General features: G+C 47.3%; 3 protein-coding genes across 4 annotated transcripts; 2 read left to right on the top strand and 1 right to left on the bottom strand.

Moving 5' to 3' along the window:
- Window positions 1-12,230: 12,230 nt before the first annotated feature.
- Window positions 12,231-14,229, top strand: LOC112877603 (proliferating cell nuclear antigen). The gene is made up of 4 exons (XM_025941948.1): window positions 12,231-12,692; window positions 12,796-12,948; window positions 13,041-13,138; window positions 13,701-14,229. The coding sequence occupies exons 1-4, from the start codon at window positions 12,374-12,376 to the stop codon at window positions 13,920-13,922; spliced, it is 792 nt and encodes a 263-aa protein (XP_025797733.1). The 5' UTR covers window positions 12,231-12,373; the 3' UTR covers window positions 13,923-14,229.
- Window positions 14,230-14,566: 337 nt separating this feature from the next.
- LOC112883891 (pentatricopeptide repeat-containing protein At3g23020) lies at window positions 14,567-17,360 on the top strand. Its single transcript, XM_025949151.1, has 3 exons — window positions 14,567-15,128; window positions 15,277-17,121; window positions 17,223-17,360. Exons 2-3 carry the CDS (start codon window positions 15,298-15,300, stop codon window positions 17,223-17,225), a joined length of 1,827 nt encoding a protein of 608 aa, XP_025804936.1. The 5' UTR covers window positions 14,567-15,128; window positions 15,277-15,297; the 3' UTR covers window positions 17,226-17,360.
- A 3,194-nt stretch (window positions 17,361-20,554) lies between these two features.
- On the bottom strand, window positions 20,555-24,351 carry LOC112883903 (transcription factor EC-like). Of its 2 annotated transcripts, none has more exons than XM_025949179.1 (8): window positions 23,844-24,351; window positions 23,645-23,740; window positions 23,479-23,544; window positions 23,279-23,344; window positions 22,279-22,593; window positions 22,096-22,153; window positions 21,859-22,000; window positions 20,555-21,258 (listed from the first exon to the last, which is right to left on the bottom strand). In XM_025949179.1, the coding sequence occupies exons 1-8, from the start codon at window positions 23,907-23,909 to the stop codon at window positions 21,210-21,212; spliced, it is 858 nt and encodes a 285-aa protein (XP_025804964.1). In that variant the 5' UTR covers window positions 23,910-24,351; the 3' UTR covers window positions 20,555-21,209. The 2 variants fall into 2 exon arrangements, with proteins under 2 accessions (XP_025804964.1, XP_025804956.1); XM_025949171.1 differs by having other exon boundaries at window positions 22,096-22,165; window positions 23,844-24,338.
- Window positions 24,352-24,401: the final 50 nt, after the last annotated feature.

The following is a 24,401-nucleotide window of genomic DNA, read 5'->3' on the forward strand; positions in this document are numbered from 1 at the left end:
ACATTTTAATTTGGCGCTTTGTCTCTCTTGCGACTTATCCTTGACCTTGAAAAGAAAAACTATTTAAGTTATTAAGCTATCCTACTTTGAGGGGTAAGGTCGCCTATGCAAGTCCATTAACTTGAGTTTAGTTGAATCTTATAAGTTCATTGGACTTAGCATAGAAAAGTGAGCTGAGAGAGGGTTTTTGGGTTCACCGGTTAAACCGACGTTCAATGGATCTATACCCATCGGTTTAACCGGCGTTACTAAGTGTCAGCCACAGCTCAGTCATTTCAGGCGTTCAACCGGCGTATACACAATTTGCAGCATCGGATCAACCGATGAACAGAACACAATTCTGACCTGAAAATCAACTGTTATTTGCATCGTTCAACCGACGAGTTCACTTTTCAGATCATCGGTTCAACCGGCGTACAGATACAGATTTGGCAGAGCTCCTGGTAAACTACACCGACGCAATCAACCGGTGTTCAAAACCTAAGCGTCGGATCAACCGACGATAAGAAAAATTGCGGGGTCCACATGTCATATTTCTCTCTTGACCGGTCACGACCCTTCACGCGCTCTCTTTTCCCGCTCGACCTCTCGCCTTCGCCCTAGCTCCCGTCACGCCGCCGCCGTCCGCCGCCACCTACTGCCGTCGCCATCCGCCGCCGCTCGTCGTCCGTGCGCCGCCGCTGCTCGCCGTCCGTGCGCCGCCGCGTTCCTGCGCCCGCGCCCGCGCCCGCTCGCGTCCTCGCATCGCCACACGCGCCGCTGTCCGCAGCTCGTGTGCGCCCTCGCCGCCGCACCGCCCGCGCCGCCGCCGTCTGCCGCTCGGCACCAGCCGTGCCCGCGTCTTGCATCGCTCCGCGCGCCCAGCCGTGCGCAAGCACCGCCTGCATTGCGACCGCGCCGCCGCCTTTCACCACTTGCGCGCCACCGCACCAGCGAGCCCTTGCGCCACCGCGTCGACGTCACTGCCGTGTCACCGCGTCTTGTTGCTATCTGTGATCGTGATGGGCCGTGACAAGAGGAAAGGAAAGGAGATCGTGGTTGAGGAGCCCGCGCGCAAGCGGACTCGCGCAGCGAGAGAGGCCGAAAGGGCCGAGATGGTGGCTAAGGCCGCCGAGGAGCAGGCGTCTGGCCGTGCTCGTCCATTTGCGATCAGGGATCCGCCAGGCAGAGGCAGAGGCAGGGGCAGAGGGATGGGCAGAATCAGAGGAGCCAGGGCCACCAGAGCCGCAGCAGCAGCAGCAGAGTCAGCGCAGTCAGTCTCAGCGGCAGAGTCCGAGTCAGAGTCAGCGACAGACCAGTCTGAGCAGTCTCAGGGGCAGGCTACACCTCAGTCACCAGCTCTACGACGTTCTGGCCGCACTCGGCAGACGTCCCCTGCAGAGCAGCCCTCACCTGCGACCGAGCGTCGCACTGGACCTAGGACGCGAGGAGGTCACCAGCCACAGGAGCCTCGCAGGTCCACCGCAGCAGCAGCAGCAGCTCGACGAGCCGAGGCCCTAGCGGCCGAGCGCGCAGTGTTCCGTATGGACACTGTCGTGCGTCTGGAGCCAGGTGTGCTGCTCCAGAACTTGACCAAGGCCAATGCGGCAAAGGTCAAGAGGCTCAGGTGGAGTGTACAGGAGGAGGAGTGGTTTCCCGTGACACGAGACAGCCGGGTCGATCGCAGATTCTGGACACTTCTTCAGGCCAGTTTCTACGAGACCTACCAGAGGCGGGGCCACAGGATTTTCCCTCACAGGGTTCTCGACTGGGTTTCACTGAGGACAGCTGCAGGGGGAGCAGATGTCAGGGAGCACTTCGAGCACTTCAGAGGTCTGCCCAGGTTGCTCTCGATTGAGAGGAACAGGTATATTGAGGATTGGGTCAGGGTTTTCTACGCCACAGCTTGGATTGCCCCAGAGCGCAGAGCAGTTCACTTCATGTTTGGAGGGCAGGTATTTGGATTGTCCAGAGCGACACTTGCTGGGATACTTGGAGTTGATCTTGTTGACGTCTCTCTACACGAGATGGTCTACGGTGATGCAGATCCACCTCGCAGGGCCATGATAGGCGGGATTGCACCTTCTCACGAGGCGATCTCTCAGTGCTTCCGCCAGCCCTTTCCAGCCTCCTACGCCAGAGTCCCCAGCTTGCTGACCCCAGAGGCCTACGCAGTTCACATGGCACTCCGGAGGACTTTGCTCCCGAGGAGTGGCTACCCAGAGGGGTTCACAGGTCTGCAGCAGCTACTGCTTCTTCACATCCTCACTCACGAGCCGTTCGATATTGTTGATTTCATTCTGGCAGAGATTGAGGATGTTATCACTGACGGGATGGGCGTAGTACGACAGTTTCCTTATGCTCACTGGATCAGTTTCATTTGCTCCATGATAGTACCAGCTGAGTCACCCGTCAGTGCAGTCTACCGGCAGGACGAGGTCCCCTGGTTTCCAGTCTACAGACCGACAGCACCCTCAGACAGGAGGAGAGGGAGACAGGCAGATCGTGCTGCCATGGCACGTTTGTCACCGGAGGTACAGGCCCGAGTGGCCCAGGAGGACGAGGCATTACTTGCTGCAGAGGCACAGCTTCCCGGAGGAGATGATGAGATTCATTGGTCAGACCTAGAGTCAGACTCCTCCGAGGATGAGGAGTACTTCCCTGCACCTGCTCCAGCTAGTCATGATCACGAGGCAGGGGGTTCAGGAGAGCCAGCTCCAGTGACAGCTGCTACTACTACAGTTTCAGAGTCTCAGGTGTCTCTGCCGTCTGAGCTCACCGCACTACTACAGCAGCTGGTCACACAGCAGAGGGAGGATCGCCGGGCACAGGAGGAGGCCAGGAGAGCCCATGAGGCCCAGCTTGCACAGATACAGAGGGAGGCCGCCCGAGAGCGAGCCGCTACAGAGGAGCGTTTTGTCGGCCTCATTGACCGAGTATCTCAGAGGACAGACGCTCAGTTTCAGCAGATGCAGCAGGGCATGATGGCGATGTTCGGGATGATTTCACAGTTATATTCTCACACCGGACTCGCTCCTCAGCAGCCAGGACAGTCAGGCCTTCAGGGCACCGGAGCACCTCCACTTGCAGTCACACCAGCTCCGGCCCCTACTGCTCCAGCTTCCTCCGCGACCCCAGAGATCATGTTCTCACTGTCAGCACTTCTTGGGTCTGCGAGTCGTCCTCTCTTCTCTCCTCTGCCTGCGACCTCACTCTTCCAGGAGTCACCCTCTGCCGTACAGTCAGTTGGCCTCCCCGCAGTACCACAGCCACTACCTTCAGGGGGAGGCGGAGAGGTGTCCTTACTTCAGCAGTCTTCACAGCCGGCAGCTTCAGCACTCACCACTTCAGATGTTGACACATCTTCTGCTGAGCCGGCTACTACTTCCACGGACCCTCTCCCAGGCAGTGCTAGCACCAGGGCCTCGACGACAGCCTCGACTACTGCTACACCTCCGGTCAGCTCAGCACCAGCAGGTCCTTCAGATCAGCAGCTACCGGCAGTCACTGAGGATCCACCGTCTGACGACGACGACGACGATGACCCGGATCGCTTCCTCGCCGTCCCGCGGCACCCAGATCAGTAGCCTTTTTGTGCTTTGATGCCAAAGGGGGAGAGGGAGTCAGGGGGAGGATAGCTTTAGAGAGAGCTCGATCAGGACTTTGTTGTTTCTTATTGTATCATATATTGTCTTATATTTGGTTTTAGTTCATGGATATGTACATTTGTCACTTGAGCATGCTGAGCTTTTGAGACATATCTATGGATTTCGTTTGAGCCTTTGAGCTCTTTGGTTCCTTTCTTTCGAGTTTGCCTGTGTTTATTCTTGCCATATCCTTCTCGCTCTCTCGTTATTTATGTCTGTGTTATCATCAATCACCAAAAAGGGGGAGATTGTAAGCATCTAGGCCCTTAAGGTATGTTTCGGTGATTAATGACAACCATTATTGTGACTAATGAGTTTGTGCAGCTTTATAGATCATTATTGCTCATTGGGTTATATGTCAAAAGAGGCCCCTAATTTTCATTGTTCAAAAAGGCGATCTCGGCATTCAACTCTATAATGTGTCAAGACTAAGGATCTTTCTAGTCCTAAGTGTCATAAGGTTGAGAAGGACACTTAGGTTAGTATAGGTTTTGTAGTTTTGTAGTGATCGCACTATTAAGAAGGGTTTAGGCTTAGTAACTTGAGCATGGACATGGTCATTTGAAAATGGATGCACACAATGGTCACTCAGGTTTCTAGAAGCTCAAATAAGTGGTTCTCAACTTATATCTCAAGAATATTTGGACTTCATTCAAGACTCAAGTCAGAATAGGCAAAATCAGAAAAATCCTATTCACCGGTTTAACCGACGCTTCAAGTTTTATATACGTCGGTTAAACGAGGTCAGCAGGTCTGGACAAATCAACACACCGGTTAAACCGACGTTATTTGAAATTGGACGTCGGTGCAGTTGTCCAGAGACTCGGTTTTCAGTTGATCAGTGGACAAATAGACTCACCGGTTAAACCGACGATATTTGAAAATGGACGTCGGTGCAGTTGTCCAGTGACTTGGTATTTCTGTTGATCAAAGGATGATTACACTCACCGGATAAACCGATGCAACGACGGTTAATCTGCCCAAGCTGTAACGGCTAGTTTTCAGAAGTGGCAGTCTACATTCACCGGTTCAACCGACGATGACTATTGGAGGGACGTCGGATTAACCGGCGCTACGCAGTGTTCTGGCAGCTTTTTCTCCAACGGCTCTATTCGTGTGAGCTGCCCATATATACCCCTCCAATGGGTCACTCTACTACTCTTGACACCAGGCAACATCCAAACACACATACTATAGTCAAGAGCCACCTTGAGCTTCAACATTTCATACACTTGTTCATTCAATCATTCAAGAAGCAAGATTAAGGACTTGAGTAGAGAGAAGCTTGTGTGCATCCATTCTTTGTGATTGGTTCTTGCTCAAGTGAAGGCCTTAGCTTGTTACTCTTGGTGATTGGCATCACCTAGGCGATCTTGGTGATCGAGGTGATTCTCGCGGAGCTTGCCAAGGATTGTGGAAGCCCGGAGAAGAGATTTGTACGTGGCTTGATCTCCACCACACCGGGATGGTGAACGGAGACTCTTAGTGAGCGCCCTCGTCTTGGTGACTTGGGAGGTGACAATACTCTTTGTGAGTGTCACAACGTGGATTAGGGGTGTGTGCCAACACATCGATACCACGGGAAAAAATCCGGTTGTCCCTTGTCCACTTTACTTATTTCAAGCATTATATTTCTTGCAATTCATTCATGTGCTTGATTTAGGAATCACTAGTTAGCTCTACCTTGCTAGGCTTTATCTCTTTTCATCTTAACTAGCTTGTGTAGGTTGTTTAGTTACCCGGTTGGTGAATTGGTGCCTTTCTAGTTCTTGCATAGGTTAAGGTTGTTTTATCTTGTTTTAGAAATTGAAAAGGCCCAATTCACCCCCCCCCCTCTTGGTCCATCGATCCTTTCAGTTAGTATTGGCAGCGTAAGCCTGAATGAAAAACGGCCTAGCTTGTGTGTGTGCTACCTGAAATCTGTCTTCTAACGAGTGCACTCTCCCTTTTATAGTTCAAGGGGAGTGCTTACACTGTGCGGGGCCCCGACAGGTGGGCCCGGCCAACAGGGGCCGTTCTACGAGAGATAAGGAGGTCTTCTCCTCGAGCTCCTCTCCGTAGTCCTCTCAATCGAGAAGTTGATGTGCGTATCTACAGCCAGGATATGGCCGCGTACAGCCTTGTCTTGTACAGTGCTTGGTGTCAGCGTTGCCCAACAGTGAAGCCGTGCTGTCACTGTTGGGATGGGACCTCCTGTCAGGGGGCGAGCCGGCGCTGGCTCGTGCCATGCGCACTGTTACAGCGCAAGCCTTAACACGCCTATTACAGACCATCATCACACGCGCAGCGCCGTGACGGGACTGCACACAGTCCGCGCACTGTGCGCGGTGATACGACGCGCCGCCTTCAGATCAGGCGGGCTTCCCGTGGTGTCAGCCTACCTGCCCCGTGTGTCAGTGGCAGGCCGCGCCTTTTGACTTTGGCGCACCCGACCCAGCCACCGCATTAAATGCGGGTAGGTGGAGAGGCGACCCGCAAGGGGCCTCCGGCCGCAGGCACGCGGCGGGGCCGGCCCCGCTCCTCCCGCTGGGCTGCACATGGCGGCACCGGACCCCCTCCCGGGGGAAGGGGGCTCCGGGCCCCCGAGACCGGTCAGAGCGGGCTGGCCTGTGATAGTCCGGCCATCACACGTGGCGCCCCCGGGCCTCCCAGGGGAGACCGGGTCCGCGGGGCTACTCGAGAGCTCTCCCACCCGTCTGGGCGTGCAGAGGCCCCGGACCTCATGGAGCTTGGGGAGGGTCCGGAGACCGTGGTCCCAGCTGTCAGGCCCGGAGGCCGTATGCCACGTGGCCCAGAGGCGAGGGGGAGCGTGGATTATGAGAAGTACCAGGGCCTGGACACCCTAGCAGGAGGTACCCCTATCTGTATGTACCGACAATTACGGAGAAGGAAATGTGATTTATGGGCCGAATGGGGTAGATTTAAGTGAATTCAACTGTGCGGTCAGAGGAATTACCAGACCGCACGAGAGGACATTTGAATCCTTATGCAACTGGTTAATGAGGGGACTAAAGATTAATCAGGAGACACACACTGTGAGTGTTCAATGCGTCATAAATCGTACCACTCACGCTTTGATCTGGGAGCTTATGCCACTTGCAAGCAACGAGGACTGGTTAACTTATCTGCAAAATGCAAGTCATTGGCAGTGGCCACTGGTACTCCTTGTCAGTGTGCACCAAAACCCTTTGATAAACATTGAAGCTGGTCCGGGGGATGAAAATATTGATGAAGAAGTCGAGGAGGCAAACATTGAGGCAGGTGACACCGCAGCACCTCAATGCGTAGCTGATGAGGGGGAGAACATACCCTTTATTGTTGAACAGCTGCAAGACGAAGAACGTGAATTGGATGAAGCAATGAATGCCGATTCGTCTGATGATGACGATGATGTGCCTCAAGATTGGGTAAGCAGCGACTTCAGTCATCTTGTCGTAGATGACGGATGTAGCTGGCCTTCGGATTGCAGGGAGAATGAAATTATCCAGGGTGCAAGGTACCACTCAATTGAAGAGGTGAAGGAAGCTGTTAAGTGCTGGTCTCTCTCTCTTATGCGAGAGTTTAAGACAGTCGAGTGCAAATCTCGTAAGTACGATGTAGTATGTGTGAAGGATGGCTGTCCATGGCGGGTGCATGCCTACAAGGGTAAATGAAAAGATTATTGGGAATGCTCCATTGTCACTCAGCACACTTGTCATTTGCCTGGGGTGCAGAAGAGCCATCGCAACCTCACGTCGCAATACATCGCAAATGAGATGTACGGGACGATAGTACAGAACTTGTCATATGAACCAAAGTCTATTATCAGGTACATTCAGGAAAAGTACAAGTATACCATCTCATACAGTAAGGCGTGGAGTGCAAAACAAAAGGTGTTGGAGATGAGGTTTGGTACGTTCGAGGCTGCATATGATAATGTTCCTCGAATGCTGGCCGTCCTATGTCAGAGAAATCCTGAAAGCTACTATGACCTGAAAACTCTAGACAGAGGAGAAGGTCCGCCCCACATATTGCAGCGGGTCTTTTTCAGCTTAGGTCCATGCATTAACGCATTCCATCACTGCCGGCCTATCCTGTGCATCGACGGGACCTTTCTCACAAGAAAGTATAGATTGCAAATGCTGACAGCTATTGGAGTGGATGGAAACAATCAATTGCTGCCTGTTGCTTTTGCTTTTGTTGAGAGTGAGAACACAGACAGTTGGTACTGGTTTCTGGAACGGGTTAAGCTTGCAGTCGTTCGGGATAGGGAAGATGTCTGCCTGATTCATTATCGTCACGCCGGCATACTGAGGGCAATTCTAGATTTGCAGCAGGGGTGTGTGGAGACCGGAGAGCCGCCCAAGTGGCGTGATATTCGCAGTAGGTGGTGCATGAGGCATATCGGTGCAAACATTTTCAGGCAATTCAAGAACAAGCACCTTATGGATATGTTCAAGAGGCTATGCAAGGAAACGAATCAGCAAAAATTTAACAAGCAGTGGCAGAAACTTGATGAACTGACCGGGAAGAAAAGAGCCGAGGACGCACCAAAAAACATAACTGCACAGGATGAAGCAGAGGCTTTGTGCTCTTTGCCAACAGATACTGCACGTACTCGCAGAAGATCTGGGTCAGCGGTGAAAAAATTTTCTGAATGGATTGAGAATGAACCTAAGGAGAAGTGGGCGTTACTTTATGATACCGATGGTGCAAGGTACGGTATAATGACCACCAACTTCGCCGAAGTTTACAATTGGGTGCTGCGAGGTGTTCGTGGGCTTCCACTGGTTGCAATTGTTGAATTCATTGTCCGCGGGTGTACCGATTACTTTCGGGAGCGGTTCACTAAAAATCAGATATTCATGCGAGATCCAGACAGAAATTTTGGATTCAAGGTAACAGAATATATGACTAAGAAGGCAGAAAGCGCCCGGCTACACCATGTACGGCAATGTGGAACACAGGAGCTCAAGTTTGAGGTATCTCCTAAAGATAGGGCGCGACATGGCATGAGACGTCAAACTCCTGTAAAGGAGTGCATTCTCAAGTTCGATGGAACTTGTTGTTGCTCATGCATGAGGCCCAAGTTGCTGCACTTACCTTGTTCTCATGTAATGGCTGCTTGTGCGGATATTGGACATCCTGTCGATATATATGTTTCACATTACTTCAGAAAGGAGACAATTGCTAGCACCTGGCAGTATGAGATCTATGGGTTCCGTTTGGTTGGATCGTTCACTGAGACAGCGAATCCTGTTATCTATATTCCAGACCCAAGATCATCACGGGTTAAGAGAGGACGCCGTCAGTCACGGCGTATTCGTAATGATATGGATGAGTCAGAGCTCCGTCCGAGGATACAATGCTGCAGTGCATGTAATCAGATTGGACACACGTATAAACGTTGTCCAACCAATGATGCTGGCCCCAGTTGTGCTGAAGCTGGCCCTACAGGTGATGCTACAGATGGAAGACCTCCGGTTGCATCAAGAAGTGGGAGACGTCGCCGATCGAGTGCTAGTACGTCATCAGGCATCATTTAGTTGTAATTTTATTTAAACGTTGTTTGCTCATATGTAATATTTGCTGCGTTGAGATTCTATCAGACCTAGATACGTATTTGTAATATTTGCCGCATTGACTGAAGACACAATATTTGGATTCATGTATTTGTAATATTTGTAATGTTTATTATCATATTATTTTATTTTAAATGGCTTCATGTATTGTACTATCGTAATATTTAGATTCTACGTTGCAAACGTTATCGTTTAACTATCTTCGTACGAGTTTTAGATACCGTAATCTTCCTTGGAAAATTGAATTAAAATTTTATGTGCATACATAAGAGTATGGCGAATGAATCTTATATTTGAAAAAATTCTGAATTTCAAATAGTTTCTGAAACAAATAATCTAAGAAAAAATATAACAAAAATGGACCAGGAGCATAAGATTATAGGTTTTAGAACTTTATAGGTTTTAGAACTTTGACTATATATTAGATATTAAATAATATCACATTAGAGAATAACAATAGATTTTAATTATAAAAGGGTTATAATTAGGTTTAGTTAACATTTCAAATTTGAAAAATTCAAGACAAAAGAAGTTAAATTTACATCAAATTTGAGTTTAAAACTTTGCACAAAGGTACCTAGAGTTTATAGAATAGTCATACCAAACTTCATAAACAACAAACCATGAAATCCTAAAGTTAAGCATAAACTTTCTTTAATTTTAGTTTTAAAATAGGGGTAAAAGTATTTTGTTTCAAACTAAACTCCATTAACAAAAGTTATAGAGTTTGAAATCTAGTTTCTAACAAAACTAGTTTTGCTATTTTTGGATTTTTCTGTGAATTGTTACGAATTTTGGAAGCCAGAAAACACACACACATGAAATAACAATGCACCAGGAGGCATCCCGCCCAGTGGCCGGGCGGGAGGCCTGCTTCAGGGACCTATTCGCGAATAAAAAAAGTTTTCTTATCCGCGAAGAGGTCCCTGGAAATTTTTTTTGAGCATCCCGCCCTATGGTTGGGCGGGAGGCTCCTTTCCGCCCTCCCAGCGGGCGGGAGGCACCCATTTCCCTAAATTTCTCCAACTGGCACCCCTTTTTCGAATTTTGTTTTTTTTTATCCCCTTTTAAAAAAAACTCCTCCGCCGCGGGGCTGCCTGTTTGCGTGGCCCGACGTGGTCCACATTTCTTCTCGAGTGGGCCACGTCGGGCCACGCAACGTGGCGCGCAACTTTTTTTTTCTGACGTAAACAGGCCACGGTCGCCAGTGCAGCCCGCATTGGCGTCGAGATAAAACAACAAGAGGGCTTTGGGCGGATCAGGCCCAGCACAGCACGCGGGCGCGCAGCCCATTGGAAATGCGATCTCGCCGAGCAAACACGCAAGCCCACCTGAGTGAAAGCCTTGCTTGCGGTGAGTCCACATAAGGGCCCCGTTTGCCGTTTGTTCGCTTCCAGTTCATCAAAACAGGGTCAGATGTGGATTTCTGTAGATTGTAGCCATAGTCCAAACTCAAACGGTGTACTCCAGAAGTACAGGATCAGGCTCGATCAGTCTATCTGGTGACAAAAAGATTACAGAATTTTTAAAAATCAACTTAGAATTGTTACTCCACGTATGATGTTAAGATATTATTACTTTTTATATGCCTCACATTCTATAATAATAAGTGGTAACAATTCTTTAAAATACGTTTCTGTTAACCATGTTAGAGATAAGCTATGTTTTGCTGGAATTTTAGTGGGCTTGGCCCATTAAAAAATTCAGAAATTCTAATAAATTGAGTCATGTGTGCAAGAGAAAGTTGTATAAATTTAGTCCCACCTTACTGATGAAGGAGTGGGATGATCAAACATAAATATGAAGGTTGTCTCCACTACTCTAAGTTATGTGATAGAGGAGGGAAGATAAAACACCACACGCGTGCACGCCTCGTCTGGCTCGGGTGGGGTGAAGGCGTGAGACACCTAGCTATGCTGTTTATACTGACTAGTACATGAGATTTATGCATGCTGGTTCCTATGTTTATCATGATTTATTTTATACGGAATTTAATATTGTATTTGTCTATATTCTCAATATGTTTCATATGTAATATGAGTTGTAAGATAGTTGGTTGCTGTACACGATTTGGATCCTCACATAGTTAGAGATACAGTAGAGATAAATTCTTGTTGTAACTTGTAGCAAGTCCAAGTCGCGATCTAAACCAACTCTTGTAATCTTGGGGCCTGTTTAGTTCCATCCGCAAAAACGCAAAAAAGCTGTAAACGCAAAGATGCTAAAAGAATCTTACTAATTTGAAGTATTAAATGAAGTCTATTTACAAAACTTTTTGCATGGATGGGTTGTAAATCGCGAGACGAATCTAATGAGCCTACTTAATCCATGTTTTGCAACAGTGATGCTACAGTAACCATCCGCTAATTATTGCTTAATCATGGATTAATTAGCATCATTAGATTCGTCTCGTGATTTACAACCCATCCATGCAAAAAGTTTTGCAAATAGACTTCATTTAGTACTTCAAATTAGCAAGATTCCTTTGCTACAGTGAAATTTTGCAAAAACTCAAAATGCCCTCGGCTGTTTAGCCCCTATATAACATGCAGCCGTGGTATGCCAAGGATCAGGCAACCACGTTCCATCCACTTTTACAAACCATGGGTCCCACAGATTGGCCTGATTGAAACTCCCATCTACCGCATCATTTATTTCAATTCTTCCCCGAAATTTTATATTTTTTTCCCGCATTATGTTGTTTGCTTCGTATTCAAACATGATGGTGAAGAAAGATGAAAACAATTGGAGGGAAAGGGAAGCACGAACTAGTGCAGGCAGCGAGATGGCGGGAAATGCCGGGAAAGGAATTCCCATCTCCCGCCTCTGCTTCCGGATAGCCCGCCTTTCTCAAATCACAGACACAGGGACCACCGCCGCCCATGTTTGCCAACTGACAGGTGGATCCCATAGCGGACCGCGTTCCTGAGACCCCACCTGTCAGGTGAATCTTCCAGGGCAAGGAGAGGGAAACATTTCGCGGCAGCGGCGGCGGTTCCCCCAAATTTCCCTCCCTTTTCCGCTCCGCGTCCCCAAATGGTTCCCTATTAAAATCCACCCATTCCCCTTCATCCCTCCCTCCGCCGCTCTCCCCTCCCAAACCCCGTGCGCCCAGATCCTAGGGTTTCCCGATCTCCTCACCCTCCCCATCCGCCGCCGGCCGCCGACGAGGAGAGCGCCGCCGCGATGTTGGAGCTACGGTTGGTGCAGGGGAGCCTCCTCAAGAAGGTCCTGGAGGCCATCCGCGAGCTGGTCACCGATGCCAACTTTGACTGCTCCGGGACCGGGTTCTCGCTGCAGGCCATGGACTCCAGCCACGTCGCGCTCGTCGCCCTGCTCCTCCGCGCCGAGGGGTTCGAGCACTACCGCTGCGACCGCAACCTCTCCATGGGCATGAACCTCAATAACATGGCCAAGATGCTCCGCTGCGCCGGCAACGACGACATCATCACCATCAAGGCCGACGATGGATCTGACACCGTCACATTCATGTTCGAGTCGCCCAGTAAGTGGCCAATCGCTTCTCGCCTTGTGTTTTTCTTCCTCCCTGCTTCTAGTGGCTGTTATCTTATTCCTGACCGTGGCTATTTCGTTGTGGAAATGAACAGAGCAAGATAAGATTGCTGACTTCGAGATGAAGCTCATGGACATCGATAGCGAGCACCTTGGCATCCCGGATTCCGAGTACCAGGCCATCGTCCGCATGCCGTCTGCTGAGTTTATGAGGATCTGCAAGGACCTCAGCAGCATCGGGGACACAGGTACATAGATTTATTCAGTAGGCTATTTGTCTTCGTTGCACATGGATGGTCCTAGCTCTTGTCGTTTGAACAGTTGCCATTTCATGATGTAGTTGTCATCTCGGTGACTAAAGAGGGCGTCAAGTTCTCAACCTCAGGAGAAATTGGGAGCGCAAACATTGTCTGCAGGCAGAACCAAACTGTTGACAAGGTACCTTTTAACCCTGTTATCACCCCCAAATTGGAACAAATCCCATCCTCTGAATTTATGTGTGCTTGTAACCTGAAAGCTCTAGGGACAATAAAAGCAAGGGATGTTTCCTTGTAGGTACTTAATATCTGCTGAAGTTACCAAATGTGCATGCATAATTTCTCAACCAGGTCGAACATGCCATACATTCATAATACCTACTGAAGTTGTGAAAGAAATGGAATTCAGATGATAGGCTTTGTCGCCCTAGCTTATAATTTGTTATCCATTACAGTGCCAGCGTTCTGTTAATTTGTCTAGCCAGTACACTAGATATTTCAGAAAGCAGAGGTTGCCACCTTCATTTGGTTGGTTGAATTGGTATTGCTAACACTGAATTGAATCAGACACTTGTTGCTTATTTGATATTTAAAAGTTAAATGCAAATAAGGTTCTCTATTATTGTAGCCAGTGAGTTTTTATCTCTTTATGATAGTGTTTTATTCAGTATGTTTTTAACAAAATATTGCAGCATTAATGAGATGCTTGCACTGGCTAATGGATACTGATTGTATCAATGCAGCCAGAAGAAGCTACCATTATAGAGATGCAAGAACCAGTTTCCCTGACGTTTGCCCTGAGGTACATGAACTCCTTCACCAAGGCATCTTCACTGTCTGACCAAGTGACTATCAGCCTTTCATCCGAGCTACCAGTGGTGGTTGAGTACAAGATCGCAGAGATGGGCTACATTAGATTCTATCTGGCGCCAAAGATTGAGGAAGATGAGGAGATGAAGCCTTGATGACCACGATATGAAGCTCATGTTGCCTACATTTCCTTGTCTTCCAACCATCGTTTGCTTAGCTATTGTTTGCAAGCAAAAAAGGGTGTTATGTGTTATCTCTTAGGCCAGACTGCTTAGCTACTTGTATTTGTGACTGCTCTGTGAATCCATGGATTTACAGTGAATCTAGATTAGTGGGCTTGTGTTTTGTGCATGTTGCTTCTATTTGCCCTTTTCAATTCAGTCATGAAATTCTTTACTGGAGAGCACAATGTGCCTTTGGTAATGACCCTGGTGGTTGCCGGATAAAGAAGCCTTCCTTGAATCTTGACAAGCATCAGGTTCCATGTTAATGGGATTGTTTCCTCCTACGCTCTCGAGAAAGTGGCAATGCATAATTTCTGTGTTGTGACCTGTGACTGCTTCATTTCGATTCATATGAACAGCCTGTGTGAAACTACAGGGCAGCCATTGGTGCATCAGCGCATGTATGCAAATGATTTTGGGGAATGTTGCAATATATAAACACTGGCATCAAAATCCTGATTCACAGGTACGAAGAAAAAAATTCAGAAAGCGAGAATTCCCTCATCTTGTTCTTCCTCTGCTCCCCAGTCTCGCTCCGCGCCTCTTCCTCCCCGTCACAGCGGAGGCGTGCAAGGATGGGACGCCGAAGCCGATGGGAGCTGAGCCGCATCGCCGCTGGATGCCGTGGCCGGCTGGCCGCCGGCCTTCAAGGAGTCGCAGGTGCAGCCGTGCAGGCCATGACTCATTGACTCCCAAGGCCCAAACCCATGTAACGCAAATACGGCCCAATTATCCATTCACCAGCCTAGCTCGTTTATCTTCTTCCTCCGCCAACACAACTCTCTCTCTCTCTCCCTCTCTCTCAATGGCGGGCTGGCCGCAGCCGCTGCTGCCCGGGGCATCCTAAGGGCAAGGCCTCCTTTGCTAACACACCGGCCGACCCGCGTTTGTTTTAGCTCCGCCCCTGCTCCCAGCCCCCCGTGGTGCCGTCCCAGCCTCACGCACCACGAATCCTACCCCATCCCGCGGGGCCGCACGTCCCTGCACCACCGAAGCCGTAGCTGCAGCCGCGCCTCGTAGGTTCCGGCGTTCCGCCACCCGTTGGCGGTGAAAGAGATCACCCACCACGCGGTCCGAGGTTCTCGCCGCCGCCCGCCCGCCGTCTCGGCCGTGAACGTGAACCTGCGCCGAACACCGGTGAGTTCAAAGTTTAATATTTTGAACAGAAAGTTTAGGTTTGATGTTGAAAATTTCAAGCCCGCAGTTTCCAATTCGAGCTGAAAGGTCAAATTTGTCCCTGTTGTTCCCAAATGCTCAACAATACTGTCATTACACTGGTTTTCAGGGTGGATAACGGCAGGGCGAGATGCTGATCCCGTGCGATTGCTTCCTCCATGTTCCTGCACTGCCACTGACTCCATTACAGAATTCTACAGCTTCGGTGCCCTGCAGAGATAAAGGCCTCACTTTGCAGATCAACTCTGTATATGCACCAGCTAGAACCTATGAAATTTGCCCGGAATTGACAGTTACATGCATGGTTGCCAGACAGACTGGCAAAGGGAAGAAGAAAGGCAACTGGATCCATTACAGTGGGTCGCTTCCAGCAATGCTGAAGGCACTGGATGATGTCCAGGATGTCGGGGAAGCGCTCTGGCCATGGAAGGACACACTGAGCAACCAGGAGAGGACGATTCTCCTCAAGGAGCAGAAAGATTGGAGACGGGCTGTTGAGATCTTTGACTGGTTTCGCAGGGAGAGGGGCCATGAGCTCAATGTGATTCACTACAATGTTATGCTATGTACAGTTGGGCGAGCCAGGAGATGGGATCTCGTTCTTAATCTGTGGCATGAGATGCATTCCTGTGGTGTGGCACCAGACAACTCGACATACGGTACATTGATCGATGTATGTTGCAAAGGGGGAAGAGAACATGCGACTTTGCTTTGGCTCGGGGACATGTGCAAGCGGGGTTTGATTCCTGATGAGGTCACTATGAGTATCGTGCTGCAGGCGCTTAAGAAGGCTGGAGAGTATGAAATGGCCGAGCTTTTATTCAGAAAGTGGTCCTCAGACTCAAGTGGAAGGATGGAGGGACACCCTCGCTACAGCTTGTACACTTACAACACCTTGATTGACACTTATGGAAAAGCCGGTCAACTTGAGAAAGTATCAGATACATTCAATCAAATGTTGAAAGAAGGAGTTGCGCCAAGTGTTATTACTTTCAACACAATGATTCATGTTTGGGGTAAACACCATAGAATAGAGCGAGTTTCTTCTTTGGTGAGGATGATGGAGGAATTCCAGTGCTTTCCTGACACTAGGACTTACAATATACTGATCTCACTGTACAGAGAAATCAACGATATTGATGTTGCAGAGTACTACTTCTGGAAGATGAAGGCAGAAAATTTGGTACCAGATGTAGTGAGCTGCCGCACACTCTTATATGGATACTCTATCAGGGGCATGGTCACTAAAGCGGAAGCCCTTCTAAAAGAAATGGATGAGAGGGGCTTTTTGATAGATGAATACACACAATCAGCTTTGACGAGGATGTATGTAAGTGCTGGGATGCTTCAGCAAGCATGGCATTGGTTTGACAGATTCCATCACCAGATGAATTCTGATTGCTTTTCTGCAAATATTGATGCATTTGTTGAGAAAGGATACATAGTTCTTGCAGAGAAGGCTTTTATATGCTGCCTAAAGAAGAAGATGCTCAGTGTTTCTGTCTGCAATGTTATGATCAAAGGATATGGGTTGGTAGACAAGCTAGATGAGGCATGTGAGGTAGCTGATGGCATGGAGAGGTATGACATTTTACCTGATTACGTGACATACAGTTCTCTCATTCAACTTCTGTCAACAGCTAAACTGCCAAAGAAGGCTCTTCACTACTTGAAAAAAATGCAAGCAGTAAAACTGCTGTCAGACTGTGTTCCATACTCTGTGGTAATTAATAGCTTTGCTAAAAATGGTGATTTAGGAATGGTTGAATACCTATTTAGAGAAATGATCACTTCAGGGATCCGTGCTGATGTTTTCCTCTACTCTATTTTAATTGATGCTTTTGCTGAAGTTGGAAAGGTCCAACAAGCTGCAGCATATTTTGGTTTGATGAAAAAAGATGGCTTATGTGAGAGTGCTACAATCTACAATTCTTTGATTAAGCTCTATACAAAGGTAGGGTATGTTGCAGAGGCCCGAGAAACATACAAGCTACTCAGATCATTGGATACTGATACCAACCTTTATGCATCTAATTGCATGATTGATCTCTACAGTGATCATTGTATGGTGAAAGAAGCACGTGAGATTTTTGAAAGTTTGAAGGCCAGGGGAAGCGCTAATGAATTCTCATACGCAATGATGGTGTGTTTGTACAAGAAAATTGGTCGCTACGATGTAGCGCACAGGATTTGCAAGGAAATGCAAGCTCTAGGACTTCTGACTCAAGCACTAAGCTATAATTCTGCGATCCAAATGTATGTATCTGGTGGAAGAATGGAGGATGCTTTTAAAATATTTAAGAAGATGTTGGTGTCGAACACACCACCAAATGATGCAACATTCAAGGCGCTAAATGTTATTCTAGTAAGAAGTGGAGTTACAAGGAAAGAGATTAGGAAGCTAGAATTGATAAGAAGAAATAACACTCAGGATTGCTTGCATCAATGGTACAGGGCAATATCCCTTTCCCTTCAGCTGTAAGATCAAGTGTATGTTCTTTTCAACATAGTATTATTGATCAATCTGCTACAAGGGCACACCCTTTTGACACTGACAATTGTATGAGTAGAAAAAGGAGTACAAGAAAGCAAGCAACTTCAGAACTGATTTCAAATGGTTGAAATCTTAGATGTAGATGCACAATTGCGGCACTTCTGTCTACTGAACTCTATACAGAGACGGTGCATACCATTTTTGAGTAAAAAATGTTGATAGTTGATTGGCTGATGCACAGAGAATTCATGGAAATCATTTTCCCATATGTGTGGATCCTGTTAGATCTCTGCAGGTGAGTGTAATAACTTATATGCCCCCAGTTTCTACGTATCAGAATATAAGGTACATGCTCTTGCAACGTCATGGTTTTGCTAAAATTGAACTGCTTCAGCTTGCATGACTTCCACAAAAAGATTCAGTGATATGATAATCTCCAACTTTGCGATGTTTCTAAGTTCTGCCTGTTGTGATTTTACTTAATTACATCACAGTTACTTGGCAACATAAATTTTCAATAATGGCATCATACTTCTTGCAGTGCCCTATTATGTTATTAATAATTTGTCCTGATAAATCTGCAGTATATATTTATTTGGCTTATATTCAATAAATTTGTGTTCCCTTGTTGGTGGCTAATGCTGGGTTTCAGCTCTAGCCTATCACAACTTCACCGCTGAAAGCCTCAAAATTTAAGTTCCAATTTTATGGCATGATGCGCTTTTCAATTTGTGTCACTTTGTATTGAGGAACATGTAATATTTCACAAAAAAATATACAAGTCAGAACTATAAATATAATATTAATTTTAAACTTCCCTGATCATCATACTCCAGTGCCATTATTATATTATAATATGCTCTTCTATAGCCATTTCTTTTTTCATATTAGCGCATACTTGATCACTAAGGACATCTGTTTAACTTTCTGCCTCCTAATAGGCCTGTATGGTTGGTAAGCAAAAACCATTCTTTTGGCGTTGCGGGTGTTGTACATTTGCAGCACTTACGAAATGTGCACCATGGCTAGTGATTCATCTAAAAGATGATTGAGGAAGTGCAATTTGCTGGAGGAACCCTTCTGATTGGCTTCTGCAAACTGAGGTATATCATTTTTTTTAAAAAAAATTGGTCACTTCATGTTATCATATATGAAATAAATAATAACAGCTTATTGAGTCTATTTTGATAATAGGCAAGAGGGAAACTTTCTAGTATAAGTATTAAAATAGTTTATATGCATCTAGTCATTGTATTTTCTCCAAGCTCAGTGTTGATTCTGTTGGACCAAGGATAAAGGCCCCCACCCCTCCCACTATAACACCTGGGTTTTATGGTCGGGTTGGCTAGGTGGGACGTTCTAACTTGGTACCAGAGCCGAGGTCCTGGGTTCGATCCCTCCCGGCCACGCATTTCCGCTGCGCGATTTCCCCTGCGTCTCTCGTGTGCTGAGACCTGCTGCGGGCTACGCCGGACTCGCACGCCGTAGGGGGAATGTTGGACCAAGGATAAAGGCCCCCACCCCTCCCACTATAACACCTGGGTTTTATGGTCGGGTTGGCTAGGTGGGGCGTTCTAACTGATTCCTCCGTCACATTTAAACTATGTTTTTGTTTCATCCCTAGATCCTTGGAAGATTAATTCTGAACAAGAGTAAGTTACCTACTTACCTTTGATGTTTAGCTTGGACAATATTATCACAATGCATCCCGCAAACCCTTTTGTTAATATTTGTTACTGCTGAGGTCGCTGACAGGAATACTTTGTTTGCTGGTGACAGAATGCCGACTTCACCAACAGCATATAGGTGAGTGCGTGCATGACATAACTTTACCTTTGCTATCTTTTCTTCTATGATTATTTCGTTCATGTAAACTGTGCATGTTCTTTTCTTGAATTAATCATTTTCGGAGCTTCTTTAGCAGCTTGTCTTCAACTCTTTATAATGATTAATGACAGTGCATGGTTGACCAATAATATGCGTAAAAGTATTAGAATGTCCGCTTTTAAATGTTATCAGTAGATATGATTACCATTTTTGGTTTCAGTCTTTGCTATTATGTTTTTATAAAAAAAATATGGCCATGTTGCATCTTGGAGACTGGAAGTCGAAAACACCACATTTTTAGAATTGATGGGATACTTTTTTTGTTTTTACCTGGCTAGTTTTTAGTACTTAGTGGCACAACTGGAATGTTTGGTAAAATAACGATTTGATGAGGAATATGGTTAATTTTCTGATGATGTAAACCCTCAGAAAAGAAATCCAGTGACTTATCTTCCTTTGTCTAGTGCTACTGTCCCATCAAGATGAAGTGCATTTCCTACGCAATATTAATTCATGGAGACACTATCATGCTTATTTGAGAGGACGTATTTTGCCGGTGCGTGGTGGATGGAAATGGAATTCAACGCCATGCGTACTATACCTGGTAGTCGGCCTCGCTCCGGAGGAGGTTCTTGTGGCCGGCCTCACGATGCCAAGTCTGCTGCTGCTGCTCCCTGCCGCCGGCGCCATTGCAACGCGCTGCCTTCGGTTCGCCATCGCACGATTTCACTGCCCGGGGCCCGGGGATAGCTGAGCGCCGTGCTGAAGAACCGCGAGCTGATGCTATGGGCGATGAGAGCGGTTCTCTGTCAGTTTTTTGCAGCCGCTGTGTCTTATGGATGTGTCGGCGTCGGCCTCGTCGCGCACTCAGGTGCGCCTGTCCTGTGAGCTGCGAGGCCGTGGCCATCAGCGGCCGTTTGGGCCTTACGTTTCATGAACAAGAAAAAGGAAGGAGAGTTTGTGCCATTATTCCAATTACGTTTCGAAATCATTGCTCTTGGTAAACTCATGGTATTAGTACTACATAAACCTTGTTCTGTTTATGGTATTGCCACTGCCGTACCAATTTTGGCGTCAAAACTTGCTTGATCCTTACCACTGGAAATGGTACAACAGTAGCATAAATGAAACAAATTTTATGCAGCATGAGTCCGAGAATACTACAAAAGCAATGCAAATATTGATGCTGGAATTGATAGTGACACAAATCTAATATTCCCAAAAGAAAAACCTCTGCCTGCTTCAGGTTGCTAGGCACGTCTCCAGCTTGCCTTGATCCTGCATCCAGTCTCTTATATGGCCATGCCTGTGCCGTTGCAAAACTCCAGGTTTATCCCGATTTAATCACTGCAAATGTCGATAGCATTATATTACGGATACCTCAAGAGGCACTCAGAATCACAGAAGTGGGAGTATGGGATGGGCTGATGGCCAGGCATTCCAGTCACCCAATTACTGCTCAGTGTGGCCTTACTAATTCATCATATGCATGATTATATATCCCTTAGGTCCATAGTGGATATATTTGCAAGTTGACTGAGGCCTTTCTTTACAAGTTAGTCTATCAGACTACAATCTGATATAGCTGCTAACATTCAGATCGACAAGGTGGGACTGACGATCGCGGGAACTTGCTTCTCCTAGTTAGTACTCTTGCATGTCCTGCCAAAATGAAGCATCCTAACGGGAAAAGCATTCAGAACAGTCTATCCATCATGCAGCTAGCTTGATTCTGCCCTCAGACCTCCGTTGGCGTCACCGCTTTGCAAGCTGACCATGGTTAGAAAAAGAACAAGAGTCACAGATTTGAGCTAATATGTACTTAAAAAGTAGAGGCACCAGATTTCTTGAGAACAGCATACACGCTTTTGATCAGAGAGGAAGCAAACTAGCAAAGGATGCTGTATAATTGAACATTGTCCTTCATAATAATCTAACAAAACCTAAGTTGACCAAATTCATGATGAATGTGGAAAATTTTCACCAAATTCACAGGGTTATGCTAGAGCAATAAAATTACCTTGCAAGTAAATTCACAGGCTTTCAGCAAAGGGTTAACTTGCAAGTAAATAAATTACCAGCATCAAAATCACTAACTGAAACGTAAGCTCACAGGAGCTCGTCATATAGCACAATGCCTTTCTCAGAAGTAGTATAAAATCTTGCGGAAAAAGAAGATGACGATATTATACTGTTATACCAAACAGACCAATCCAAATAGAGAGTAGACAATTGGATATCATCACTGATTTTGGAAATGTTTGGAATTAGAAGGGAAGATATTAACATCTTATTTTTCAGACAATCCCTTTTCATATTTAATAGAGACAATGTCTACTTAATCTCTTTGTGGGCCAAAAGGAAGCTTACCTGTGCAAGTATGGCATAAGTAGTACACTTTCAGTGTTTTTCGGCATCATGTCCCGTGCTACTTCTTTCCTTTGTGAACCTCTATCGAAACGACCAGAATTAACCATACATGTTTCCTGACTAGCAAGCTTGAGCTCATGCCCTATTGAAGGAACAAATTAAGGGGAAATCAGTAAGAAGGCTAATGTTCTCATCAATGGGCAAACAATGGCTGTTCAAACTGTACGATCTCTAAACCTGGTAAAGACGTGGTTTCTTGAACGGAAGTTAGGTGATGCTTTAACATCATGTCCTCCTTGAAGATCATCTATATGGGTTAGTTAAGAAACAGATCACGAAAAATACATGTGAGGTATAACTAAATGTTTGCAAACAAGCGTGTTCATGTCAAACTTGTGCTTCTAGACAAGGATTATTTACCTCAGGAGGTAGAGCTAGCTGAAAGGATTGAAGGTTGGCCTGAGCTGGCTCTTGAAGGAATCGAGCTATGGTCGTTGAACTAGTAGGGACACTTTGCAAGACAAGCGATTTGTTATGCCGTTGGTCATGATTTGGTGGATCAAATGAATGATGAGCTACAGAACTTTGGTTCACAGGAAGTAGGGCAACCCCAGAATCTGATGCCTTGACACCACTTTGGTTAAGCGTGGCACACACTTCTGAGGGTGCCAGAGCCTCAGGTACTCCAGATAAGTTTGCTGGGGGTAGATACAGGCCATTCCTCATAGACAACATCTGAAAGAAAAACAAAGAAAGTTATATTAGGTTGCATAAATGAGGAATACATGAATGGTGACTGGAATAGCTAAAGCATTCCTGAGCTACTCCAAACATTACGGACAAACATTTTGTTCTCTTTTATGATGGGAAGCATGCATTGTGATTAATCCTGGCCACCCAAGTGTACATACTCAAAACGGATATATACAACTTTAATGCATCAATTATACACTTATACATCCTGATTACTCTGACTCTAGCTACTAAACAGACCATAATCCAATGTGATACTGGACTTTTTTTTTCCCACAGGAGCCACCATTTTGGCATAATTGTTGCTTGATTCTTTCTCATATACATAAGTTAAAGCAATGGAATTTGATAATTCTCTCATGCGATTCACTTTGGTGTAAAATTTGAAAATCCATCTAAATCTACAAGGTGCTAGCACCAAATGTTTCTCCCTACCTTGATTGATACTAGTATTTCATCTCATGCTTTCACAGTTTTGCAGAAAATTCAGCTACTTTACATTCACATTATCTGTCATCAGCTACTACGATCAAGTAAATGCTCATTTGAATCATTAGTCATTTAGCGTTCACATCTGTTGGTTGGTACTGGGTAGTCCAGCAGCATATCCCAATTGTTAGTAATCAGTAGTAGCAGCAAACTAGCAGTGCAGCATCAGGTTGCTCACCTGCACTTGTAGCTGAAGCTGCTTCAGGTACTCAATGGCATCGTCAAGCATAGAGGCCTTGTCCGTCTGCAATTGCGAAACCATTCCCCAAAAGCAGCAGGAAAATTAGCTTCCTGATTCCAAGAACGCAGAACTAACCCACGCAATAAGAATCAAGAATGGATCACACAAAAGGAGACAAGGTGGCCCCTGCGGTCGACCTTGCTCGAGTTGGGTATGAGGGTCTGCAGCGCCTTCATCTTCTCGTTGATCTTGCTCCTCCTCCTCTGCACCAATTAAACCGGCGGGCGTCAGGGCTATGTTCTCACCCGATCAATAACCAACCAACCGGCAAGAGCACGAGAGCGACAAGGGCCGCGCACCCACCTTCTCCGAGAGGTTGTGCACCTCGGCGGCGCGGCTCCTCTTGCCGCGCGGGCGCGCCGGCCTCGCGGGCTCCGACTCCGACGACCCCAGCGCATCCTAGCAACAAAACCAACCAGACGGCTGAGCACCAACCAATCGTAAGGAGGAAGAATATTGGGACGCGCGGGCGGGCAGAGCCCAGACAGAGAGAAGCACCCACCTCGCTCTCGCAGATGTTGGCCATGCTCTGGTGACGCAGGAACAAATCCAGCTGCTGCGCGTCCATCGCCGGCACCAGCGGCTTACGGATCGATCACACACCACCGCGCGCAGCGGAAGCCCCTACGAGCCAGCCAAGCCAACCCGGTAGCAGAGCACGCGAGGACCGGGACGAGAAGTGGTCGCGCTCTCCCTGACACCCCCTATGGTTTGCGCGCATGCCTCGCTGCCGCGAGCATGTCCTCAGCAGCGACAGCGCCTTCGCTCACTTTCTCCCTCGCCTTCTCCCCCTCCGATGCCCCCGTCTCTCTCTCTCTCTCTCTCTCTCTCTCTCTCTCTCTCTCTCCGTGTTCGTTGGTTTGTTTGTTTCGGCTTTTCTCCGGCCCGAGAAAGCTGCAGCGCAGCGCAGAGCTTTTGAGGGCTCTGCTGCCTTTCGGTTGCTGCAGCGCCGGCCCTTCCGCTTCCGCCTCGGTCCTCTCCTCCTCTCCCCCGGACGGACACCGTCGAGTCGCGTCCGCCGGGGCGCATTTATGACCGGCGACGGGACGCCGGCACGGGG

The sequence above is a fragment of the Panicum hallii genome, chromosome 1 (genome assembly GCF_002211085.1).
Source record: "Panicum hallii strain FIL2 chromosome 1, PHallii_v3.1, whole genome shotgun sequence".
Taxonomy (NCBI): Eukaryota; Viridiplantae; Streptophyta; class Magnoliopsida; order Poales; family Poaceae; genus Panicum; species Panicum hallii.